This window comes from Hevea brasiliensis, chromosome 4, assembly GCF_030052815.1.
Source record: "Hevea brasiliensis isolate MT/VB/25A 57/8 chromosome 4, ASM3005281v1, whole genome shotgun sequence".
Classification (NCBI taxonomy): Eukaryota; Viridiplantae; Streptophyta; class Magnoliopsida; order Malpighiales; family Euphorbiaceae; genus Hevea; species Hevea brasiliensis.
Window position 1 is genome coordinate 112,560,782 of NC_079496.1, and position 12,285 is coordinate 112,573,066.

At 32.5% G+C, this 12,285-nt stretch overlaps 1 protein-coding gene across 1 annotated transcript; it reads left to right on the forward strand.

Annotated features, from left to right (window-relative positions):
* Window positions 1-8,701: 8,701 nt before the first annotated feature.
* LOC110639616 (serine acetyltransferase 5) lies at window positions 8,702-10,085 on the forward strand. The gene is made up of 2 exons (XM_021790642.2): window positions 8,702-9,232; window positions 9,383-10,085. The coding sequence occupies exons 1-2, from the start codon at window positions 8,837-8,839 to the stop codon at window positions 9,872-9,874; spliced, it is 888 nt and encodes a 295-aa protein (XP_021646334.2). The 5' UTR covers window positions 8,702-8,836; the 3' UTR covers window positions 9,875-10,085.
* The last annotated feature ends 2,200 nt before the right edge of the window (window positions 10,086-12,285 follow it).

Consider the following 12,285-nt stretch of genomic DNA (forward strand, 5'->3'; position numbering starts at 1 on the left):
TATTAACCGTCTAGCAAAACTCTTGTATGATAAGTTAAAGAAAAAACCTGTTCCATGGACAGATCATCACACTGAAGTGATTTATCACATTAAACAATAGGTCCAAACTATTCCTTGTCTACATTTAGCAGATCCATTAGCCCCTAAGGTAGTCGAAACAGACACCTTAAAGTTAGGTTATGGTGGAATTTTAAAACAGGTTCAAAACGGAAAAGAACAAATAGTTCAATTCCATTCTACACATTGGAATGATTGTCAAAAGAAATACTATACCATCAAAAAAGATATTCTTGCAATTTTCATGTGCATACAAAAATTTTAAAGCGATTTATTAAATCAAAAATTTTTGCTTAAAATTGATTGCAAATCAGCCAAAGAAGTTTTGCAAAAAGATGTTCAAAATCTTGCATCAAAACAGATTTTTGCACAATGGCAAGCAATTTTAAGTATTTTTTATTTTGAAATAGAATTTATGAAAGGAGATACAAATTCCATCCCAGACTTTCTAACTAGAGAGTTTCTCCAAAACAGGCCAATGCCCAGAAAGAAAAATACCAAGGCTGAAGCCTTATCCTCTACAAAATGAAACCCTACAAAACCAGACATCTCTTCTGCAAAGCCTATACAAACTTGGGCAGACATAGCCGAAGCAGAAGAGGAAGAAGATCATACAAAATATATTGAGTCTCGGGCTCCAGAAACTGACAGCTAGATTCAGAAATGGATAGAATCACTATCCAAATCTCCTGAAGTTTTTTAGGCCTTACAAAACATTGCCCAGAAAGGTAAATCTACAAAACCCATTTCCAAAACCCTTGAGGAAGGAGAATCTTCCTCCCAAAAAACCCTTTCTTAAAATATTTCTCAAGCAAATGAGATTTTACAAATCGAATTCCAAAAGAGTCTTTCCCAACCGAATTCTTCTCAAATAATTTTATCCCAAACAAAATTAAAAAAGAAGTCTTCGCAATGGATTATAAAAATGCATTTTCAAAATGTTTTGATTATAGAGGATGGATTTTTACACCAAGATACCTCTATAGCAATTTCAAAATATTTTCCAAAAGGATGGCATTACAAACTATGGGATTTTACCAAGACCTAATCCTACTACCAGGCAATCCTTGAATTCACTAGCTCAGCAAAATTTAAACATTTTTACTTAAAGGAAAACCATGCTGATCCGGCTTATTCAACTTGCTACATCCAAAATGTCCTTAATCCTTCTAATTGAGGGCAAGAACTTACAAAACCAAAAATCTTCCCATTATCATTTCAAAACAAGATTGACCATTGCCAACATTTCAATTACTGGAATTACCAATAGGCATGGTACAATACCTTTCTCATACAAAACCACAAAAATAGTCATTCATGGCTGTTCTATTTCCAAAAAACATTTGATCCTTCCAAAATCCCTTCATGGTTTACTCAGTGGTGAAAATATTTCAGTGCACTACCTGAAATTCTTACACCAAAAATCTCAGAGAGTTTAAACCTTTTCAAAACCCATTACAAACTCTCACCCAAAGAGAAAAGATTTCTGCCTCTTCTCTTATTTTCTTCAAAATTACTTTTACCTTGGGTTCTCATCTGGTATTTCGAATTTCGACCCCAAGATGGATTGAACTCTATTACCAGAAGATTCAAAGTCAAATGGTGGGACTCATTCAATGTTCCCGAAGTAATTACAAATCAAGGAATAAAAAATTAGCTTAAGGGAAAAAAACCTCTTGCCATGAAATCCAGTACAAAACCAGTTGTTTTTGGCCCAACGATCACATGCTATGACTAGATTGGCGGGAGCTAAAAATGATGAAGAATATTTTGCAATAATGCAACAGTTATTACAAAACAGAGCAAATTCCTCTACAGTTGATTTTGATTTGGAACCCATAATCGATTTGGGGGATGATGATGAAGAAGGTTGTAGTACCTCCTCATAGGCACCAAATCTCTTGTAAAAAAAAAAAAAAATTTAAAGACCAGCAAAAAGAAGTTATGGTGGCAAAATTATCCATTTACTTTTGTTTCATTATTGCTTTTATTTTTATCCTTGTAATTTTATACTTTTACTTTTCTTTCTTACAAAAAATCTGACAGGATACTATTCACCTGTCACTGTTCACTGTTCACATGTGAAGACAATAGGAAGAACTGTTCAAGCACTATTCGAGCACTGTTCACCTAATAGATGAACTATTTAGACACTGTTCAAGCACTGTTCACACGTGAAAAAGTAAGTGTCTTAGGAAAGTAAAAATTCTCCACTTAGAACAAACAGTAGAAGCAGCCCTTTATAAAATTCGAAATGAAAATGATTCTGTAAATATAAAAAACATTGTTTTACAGAATAATTTTACAAATGCCCATTTGCATACCATAGGTAAGCAATTACAAAAAATGGAACAAAACCAACAAGCTATAGTGTCCCAAGTTGAAACTAAGCCGGATACAAAACTGAAAAACCCAATCTTCAAACTATTCCAAGTTTCCAAAAACAATAAAAAAGATTTACAAAATAACAACAATTTTGAATTTATCCAAGCTTTGAGAGACATGAAAACTAGGCTAAAAGCTTTGACTTCTACTCCAGTAGCACTTGAAACACCTCAAACTTCCCAAAGAAGTGTCAATATAATTGAGAAAGATTTAGATTCAGATGTCCAAAGCCAAGAAAACTAGCTTAGACAAGCTGAAGAAATTCAGTCTTCGAAAACTTTACAAATCAATAGACTTTATTGATCGCGGGTAGCAACACCCCTCCTAATAATAGCTCCAGACTTAGGCATAGAAAATAGATCTGAAATTCTGACCCAGTCTAAATTCAATGCCTCTACTGTCTATGAATGGAACATCTTGAATTTGCTCCAGCAAATGACCATGGCAGCAAATGCTTACAAAACCCAAACTAGAACCCCAGACAGAGCTATTGCTGAACTCCTCATTGCAGGATTCTCAGGACAGCTCAAAGGATGGTGGGATTATCATCTCACGAACCTACAAAAATCTAAGATTCTAGAATCCATACAAACTCAAGAAGATGGCGTGCCAATTCTTGATGAGTTAGGCCAACCAATCCCAGATGTAATAGCCACCTTGATAGTAACAATCTCCTTACATTTCATAGGTGACCCATCTCATCTTAAGGATAAGAATGTCGAACTCCTTTCAAACCTTAGATGCCAAAAACTGAGTGATTTTCAGTATTACAAAAACACCTTTCTTACTAGGGTAATGCTTAGAGAAGATTCTAATTAGCCCTTTTGGAAAGAAAAATTCCTTGCTGGACTTCCGACCCTTTTAGGAGAAAAAATTAGGAATAAAATCAATGAAGCATTTAGAAATCAAATCCCGTATGATAAATTAACCTATGGTGAATTAGTCAGTCCCACTAAAAAAAAAGGTTTAAAGATTTGTCAGGATTTGAAATTACAAAAACATTTGAAATGGGAAATGAGAAAAACTCGCCAAGAGTTAGGATCTTTCTGCAAACAATTTGAAATAGGAACCAAGAATCCTACTCCAGACTGTGAAGAAAGTTGTAGCAGAAAACCTTATAAAAAATTATCCCAAAAATATAAAAACTCTTCAAAACCAGAAAAAGATTCCTATTACAAAAAACATTCAAAAAAGACTAGTAAACCTAGTTCTCAATCCAAAACAAAGTTCAAAAATTTAATCTGCTAAAAATGTGGTAACAAAGGCCACACTGCAAATTTTTGCAATTTAAACAAAAAACTTCATGAGTTGCAATTAGAGAAAGAAGTTATTAATAAGATAACTGCTCTTTTAGTTAAAACTGAAGATGAGTCCAGTAATTATGAACCCACAGAAAATGAAGAAGGATTATAAATTAATGAATTAATCAGAAGTTCATCATCCAGTTCTGATTCTGAAACAGAAAATGAACTGTTTACAAAACCCAAATTGAAAATCAATATTCTTTCAAAAGATCAGAAGTTACTCTTAGAAATCCTTACACAGGTTGAAGATTCTCAACTACAAAAGGAATTTTAGGAAAACTTTTGAAAACCTTTGAAGAACAACCAATACAAAAATCTTCTATTCTGCCCTTTGTTGCAAAAAACACATATGACCTTATGACCATATTGGGTAGAAAGAAGATTTCAAAACAATCAACTGTTTTAGTCCAAAGCCTCCATGAATAAATAAAAGTTGTTAAAGTTGAGCTTAATGAGCTTCAAGAAAAATAGGCACAGGACTCAGAAATAATTCAAAAATTACTTTCAAAACAAATCAATAAAGAACTCGAAGAAGAAGAAGAAGATGAAGAAAATACTTTAGAAATTCAAAATCTTGAAAAACCAACAAAAGATTTTCTCTTCATTCTTAATGAGATTTCTTCCAGAAAATATTTGATTAGAATTTCGATAGTTTTTTCAAAAGATTTCAAGATCGATACAATTGCCTTATTTGATATAGGTGCATATTTAAATTATATTAAAAAAGGTATTGTTCCAGAGAAATTCTAAGAAAAAACTACTGAAAAACTTTTAGCTGCAAACAATTCCAAAATCAAGATTAATTACAAAACATAGGCTTCAATAGCCAATTCAAATCTTCTTTTAAAAACTTCATTTGTTTTAATTAGAGATATTAGCCATAGTGTTATTTTAGGGACACCATTCATCAATTTAATTACCCCCTATAAAGTAAACTATGATAATATTTCTTTTTAAACAAATAATCAAAATCTTATTTTTCCTTTTATTGAAAAATCCAAAACAAAGAATTTAAATATCATAAAAGCTTATTCCACTTTTGATAATCAAATAAATATTTTGGAACAGGAAACAAGGCAGTATTTACAAAAAGAAATTTCTTTACAAAACAAGCTTGTTTTCAAAAATCAATTTTTTGATTACTGCTTATTAAAAACTAACCCTTGTGAGTTTTTGCAGATGGCAGAATCATCCAATAATAGTGATTTAGTCCACTTTAGACCGATAGTCCTCTCCAAAACTCCTGCTCAAAAATTCAAAATTAATGTAGCCAGAACTGCATATGTTTTCACGGAAAGACACCAATGTTTATTAGACAATCTTTGGACTTTAATACAAAACAAACGGTTAGGAGTAACAGCTCTCAATGCACTTTGTATTGAGTTTGAGGAAGCTAATAAATATGTGGCTGACCTCCTTAGCATAATTAAAAATCATGAGGATCATATCATGGTAGCTCAATCATTCATTGAGTTTTTATAAAATCAAATTTTATACAAAACCATTACATCCAGAGTTAGTCCATCAGATCCATCCACTTCTAACCAAAATCATCACCTTGAATTACAAAAATAGGAATTTGAAGGCCTAGGATCCCCACTGGATTCTAGTGTAAAAATTCAAAAGAAAAGGACTGAAGGCTTAGGATCCCCATTGGATTCTAGAGTAAAATTACCATTGGTCCCACTGGTCAATGTGGAAAATTATCACCACAGTAAAGTCTTTTTTACTTCACTTGATGCCAATAGGTCCTTAGAACATTTCCAAACCCATTGTTTTTCGAAGAAATTCAGGCAACAAGTTCTCAATGGTCTTCCTCAAGAGATCCGCGAGCAAATATTACAAAACATCATCCAGTCCAGATCCAAAGAACAGTTGGATGTCTTTAAAAAATGTCTCAATTTTAGAAAAAGCAAACAGCAGAATCACAATGGATGATCATGGGAATGGGAGTACCATTCAAAACCCCATTTTTATTGCACTCAGGAACACCCTAACCGATATCCTCTTTGCTATCCAGATTGTGAACACAGCTTAGATTTCAACATCCCCCACTTCAAAATAGTCCAGATATCTGAAACTTGATATCTAGATGCAAGACAACTATTCAAATGGGGTATGTTAGCTGGAGTCCGAGTCACAAGATCTGATTGTGAAATGACAAGGTTTTTGGGAAATAAAGTTCTTCAAGAAGTCAGAAGACTATTATTACGCTAAAAACCAGTCAACATACAAATCATTTCAACACCTCCAGAAGTATTAGCAAATGGAGAGCTACAACAAGCAATCTATTACTTATACCTGGATACAAAACTTTCTCATCTCTATCATCTTCCAGATTGGCCATGCAATCACGAAGATCACTTTGTCCAACTCAACAAATGGCGAGCAAATATAGTCATCGATAACTGGCAAAAATACCAATATCCAGAGTATGCGCTAGTCCATACGGGTATATATTCTTGGATATATGTCCACTATGAATATTTTCCAAGTCCAAAACCCTTTCATATTGAAACACAGTACGAAAATTATATGGTTCAATATGAAAATTATTACAACTTACCTTCTATCTTGTCAGATGACAAAACGAGTAACGATGAGGAGACATGGCACAACTTACAAAACATGATGGAAGGATAAAAGAATGGTCCCAGCTCCACTCCATTAAAAAAAAAAAGATTTTAAGACAGGCAAAAGAAATTTGTGACAACAAAATTATCCATTTTACTTTTCATTTTTCTTGTTTCATTTTCTTTTATTTTTACTGTACTCTTGTAATTTTGCACTTTTTATTTTTCTTTCTTATAAAAAATCTAACAGGATACTGTTTACCTGTAACTGTTCACTTTTACTGTTCACATGTGAAGACAACAGGAAGAACTGTTCAAGCATTATTTGAGCACTGTTCACCCGACAGGAAGAATTGTTCAAGACACTGTTCAAGTACTGTTCACACGTAAAAAAGTATGTGGCAGATACTGTTCAAAATTTTAAAAATTACAAAACTGCCCTTGGTCACTTCTATATAAGGAGGCACCTATCCAAGGCAAAACCAAACTTCTTCAACCCAAACCTCTTCAATACAAACTTCTCCCTTTTCAAGCTTCTTAAGCCGAGAGAATCCGAAGAAGGTCCTAAAGGAGTTCACCCCGAGGTGAAGAAAGGAGTAAGAAGGTCGATTCACTTCCCATCTTGCCCTACCTCTACCTCACCTACAAACACTGTAATTTCCTTGTAGTAGATCTTAGGAAGCTCATGTGTTGAGCAACCTTTGTAAGTCTTATCCGGAATTACATCTCCAAAACTTTTGTACAAATCTTACAAAATTTATAAGATTTTAAAGTAAGTTTTCTTCAATTTTTTTTACAAAATTTCAAATTTATTTTGCATGCATATGGTTGGTTCAACCGCCTATTTTGCATAAATATACGTATATATATTTATAACGGACTGGCTCTATCGCCTATTGAATATATACATGTATATTCATATTTAAAATTCACGCTTATTTTTGATAAGTATATATATTCATAATAGACTGGCTCTGCCACCTGTTGAATATATATATTTAATCTTTAATTTACAAATTTAATTTTCATTTATGAAGATTTTATTTTTCTGTGCATTTTGTTTATTTTTTTAGTTATTTATATATTGTTCAAGATTTATATTGTAGTTTCTTCCCTGTTAACTCATCCCCTTTTGATCCCCAATGCGTCCTTGGTGTGTATATATATATATATACATTTTAGCATAGATTTAAAGTTAGTGGCCGGGGGCAATTTTGTTTATTCATATGTTTTTTAAAAGAAACGTGATATCATATCAACATCATAATCGGAAAATCGATTATTATAGGGGAAAAGAATTTTTTGGAAATAGATTTAAAATTAAGTAATTTTATTGTAATACATTGAAAATTAGAGACAAAAATGAAATAACCTTTTACAATTTATCCAATTGTATTGTTATCATTGAAATTTCATTTTGCTCATATTATAAAATAATTTTTTCTTTTATTAGGTATAACCATGTCACTTATTTTAAGTATATAATTTTAATTAAATTTATTTTTATTATTATTTAAAAAATAAATTTAAAATAAATTAAACACATTTTATAATTTTTTATCATTAATATTATTTGCTCAAGAAATAAATTAGTTGGCTAACAATTTAAAAAATAAAGGCATATCAAATATTTAGAGTATTAACTAAACTTTTCTCTGGAAACTTAATTAAATTGAATGAGTTTAAAAATAATTAATAAATTAACTAATTATTTTAATATAAATAAATATATTTTAAATTAATTCAAAATATTAAACATTTATTATATATTTTTAAAATTTTTTATTAATTATATTTTTAAATTAACAATCATTTTATTTTATTTTTAATAAACTTATCAACTTTTATTTATTCCACATACATATATATTTTTTTTATAATTCACATATTTAAATCACGTTACAATCCAAGTCATTCGTTGGAGAACCCCTCAAAAGTTTCCATTTCGGACACGTTCCTTCCATAAGTAGCAGAATGACAAAAGAAGGAAATGGGACCATTTAAAGAAGTCGGTCCTTTTTCTTTAAAGATTTACATATATTTATACGCGTCTTGAGCCACTACGTGAAAAGTGATTGCATAAAAGACAAAAAGAAATAAATCAGAAGATGTTGTGGCCACCCTGTTGTTGGGAGCCTTAATTGGAGGTTTCACCGTAAAAAGACCACAAAAAAAAAAAAAAAGCCCTGTGTTTTTTAATTTTTTAAATAAAAATTTAGTAATTTTTATAAAATAAATTAAAATTTATAATTTTTATGAGACATTTAAAAAATTGGGTGGTTATTTATGATATTTATTTAAAAATAATATTTTTTTTTTTATAATTTTCCCTAAAATAGGAGAAGGAAATCGATAAATAATGGTAAATTCCGGAGACTTTACAATAATCCACCCTTGCAAAAAGATAAGATCTGTTGTGCTATAACGCACAGAGTGGCTCAATAATTTCTCTTACAGCCCTCGTCATCTGTTTGCATCTACAAATCTCTCCCTCCATTCACCACCTAAGAAAGACTGATGCCTGCCGGCGGGCTCCGCAGCCCCTCTCCGCCACGGACACCGGCGAATGACTACTACAGAGCCGACGACGACGAGGCCTGGGTGTGGACCCAGATCAAAGCCGAGGCCCGCCGCGACGCCGAGTCGGAACCGGCTTTGGCTAGTTACCTTTACTCCACGATCCTCTCTCACTCCTCGCTGGAGCGATCTCTTGCCTTCCACTTAGGCAACAAGCTTTGCTCCTCTACCCTTCTTTCCACCCTCCTTTACGATCTATTCCTTAACACTTTCTCCTCCGACCCTTCTCTCCGCGCCGCTGCCGTCGCTGATCTTCGCGCCGCCCGCGTCCGGGACCCTGCTTGCATATCGTTCTCGCACTGCCTTCTCAATTACAAAGGATACTTGGCTTGCCAGGTATATAACCTAAATTTACCTCACTTTGAAATTGAGAATGTTTAACCTGCGCAAATTGGTTTGAAATTTTGTCTTATCCTTTTTTAGAATTACTAATGCAAGCAAGAATTTACGCTTGCTTTCTTGTTTTTATTCGTCTTCTTGAAATAGGCTCATCGAGTTGCTCACAAGTTGTGGACTCAATCCCGTAGGCCACTGGCACTAGCTTTGCAGTCTCGAATCTCTGATGTTTTTGCTATTGATATACATCCAGCGGCAAAGATTGGAAAGGGGGTACTATTTGATCACGCAACTGGTGTGGTGATTGGTGAAACTGCTGTGGTTGGGAACAACGTTTCCATTTTGCACCATGTTACACTTGGAGGAACAGGGAAGGCATTGGGGGATCGACATCCCAAGATTGGAGATGGAGTATTGATCGGAGCGGGTGCCACAATTCTTGGAAATGTCAATATTGGGGAAGGTGCAAAGATTGGAGCAGGCTCTGTGGTACTTATTGATGTGCCCCCTCGGACCACAGCAGTGGGAAATCCTGCAAGGTTGGTGGGAGGAAAAGAAACCCCAGTTAAACATGAGGAATTTCCTGGAGAATCAATGGATCATACTTCTTTCATCTCAGAGTGGTCAGATTATATCATTTGATTTCCTGGTTCGATCTTATAATTGTCCTACATATGGTTCATATATTTGTACGTTACTGCGTATTGCCAAATAATCCCTTTCTTGGTTGGCTTTGATAGTTTAGATCAACAAGGGATAAAGCTGATGTCTTTCCTCTTTATGCCTGTTTGGTTTGATCGATGAGTACTTGTTACCAACTAATCTACTTAAAGCAGTGAACCATCTTTAGAAAGTTGCAGAATCGATTTGATATGAATACTGTTGGAGTTTTTTCCTTTTCCTTTGTAAAAAAGTTTGTGATTTGCCTCCATTCTTTTGATGATTCAGTTATCCATGATTTGTTTGGTTTAATATATAACAATGAACTTTTTCTGCAGTGCTTCTCCAAGAAATATGAATCATTATCAATGCGCGTTGGATATCTCATCCCTTGTTAAATTGACTCTTACTTTTTTCTGAAAAAAAAAAAAGAAAGACTTTTACTTCTAACATTTTAGCACATGCAGGCTTCCTTTCCAGGGACCAAGGATCTGGCAAAGTTTTCTTAAGAAACCTTGTGATATGTTGTGAGATACATTTCCATATCATCAAAATCAGACTTATTAAAGTTTAGGAGTTTGGCCTTTCATCAATACAGTGCTTACTCGCCATCGGGGCCTTGTAATGCAATGAATGAATGCTTACCCATTATTTTTATCTTTGGATGGTAAAGAATACAGGCATACTTCGGTGTCGTTTTATTTTGATAGTCATTATTTATATATTATTAGTTTTTTTTTATATATATATAATAAAGAATTAAGAGAATGAAGATAATAATTTAACTCTATTATATAAATGATATGCCTTTACAAATTTAATCAAGTTAAACTGGATTATCTATTATCAAATTTTAGTTTAAAAAAAATTAAATAATTAATATTTTTTAAAGCAAACTGATATTCTTTATATTTATACAACTTGAATTTATAATATAAAAATATACTTTATATTAAAATGAAAATTGATGCGAAAATTTGAGCGGGAGGTTTATTAGTCCCGTTTATGCCGTGTTAACGTTGATGGGACAGAATTTCTTACTAGTTTAGAGACGAAGATATGGCTCTTCGCTAGGGAGAATTAAGTATCGCCAACCCTAACTATTTTTAAGGTTTTTTATTGGAAATTTCTTATCTATATTTAGGTGAATAGAATATATAACAATCTCTTCACATCAGAGATGTCATTCCTTTTTTCTTACTTGAATTTAATTTATCATAAACCTAATATAACATATATAGTAAGATTTATCTATAGGCAGATGATAGTTTCTATATGAATTCACCACAAATTTTATATTTTGAACTATAGGCAAAAATTTGTAGGTCAAAGAATTTACTTTGACTTATTCTAGTCTAATGGAGTTTAACTCAATAGATTAAAGATGTTGGTAAAGAGAGTTTCAGTTTCTTCAATGTGGCTCCTGCTCTTTAAGAAAGAAATGAGAGAAGAAAAATTGAAGCTTTGAACTAAAACATCATGTGAAAGTATGGTAAAGTGTTTGGCCTTTAGGTGGGTAATTGTTTTTGTCTTTTGTTTATTTTCTTTCTTGTGTTTTTTTTTTTTTAAAAGCCAACTGTTTTGGATCAAAACAGTTGGCTTTGTCTTTACCAGAACACAGATTTCATTGCCACAGTAGAATATTAACAAATTAAGCAAATGCGAGTATCGACTCACAACTTTTAATATGTCAATTCTCCAATGAAGAGACCTTTGAAAAGAAGAGAATATGTGAACAGTGCTTCAACATGGATCCAAAATGCCTTTTCAGTTGTCAAAACTCAAAAGGCCTCTCTCCTTACCAGGTGCAGTGGCAACTATGAGTACAGTAAGATTGGCAGTTGGATTGAGCTCACTGTACCTCACCTTCTATCATACATGATAGCAGAAACTTCTGTCGTCTGCAATCAAAGTCATTTTTTTTTAATTAAATAATCCGCAGCATTAATCCATGCTTGAGATGACCGTTTGCTGAGTTCATTACTTTGTCTGCTTCAACCTGCTTGACCTGTTGAATGTCTATCATTATTTTCAAAGGATGATATGCCAATGAAGTGCAAAAAATTTTTTTTGAAAACTTACTATTTAGTATTTTTAATTTAATAAAACTGATTACCTAATTCCTTATTTTAAAAATATAATATTTATTCTCTCAATTTTTTAATACGTAAATTGCTTAATCTCTTTAATTATTTTAAGATAAAATTATTTTTTTAAATTTAATTATTTAATTCATATAATTTAAATAATATAATTATTTAATCCGTATCTTTACTATTTACAATCAGATAAATTTAAAACATCAATTAATCATAAAAGCTTAATTGGCGTTTATATAAACCTAATTCATTGAAAAAGAACCCTTTTTATGTTGTGTCTTTTACCTTTCTGCT

Coding starts and splice junctions, on each gene's coding strand:
- LOC110639616 (XM_021790642.2), top strand. CDS start 8,837: ATGCCTGCCGGCGGGCTCCGCAGCCCCTCTCCGCCACGGACACCGGCG. Junction 9,233..9,382: donor AAGGATACTTGGCTTGCCAG/GTATATAACCTA, acceptor TTCTTGAAATAG/GCTCATCGAGTTGCTCACAA.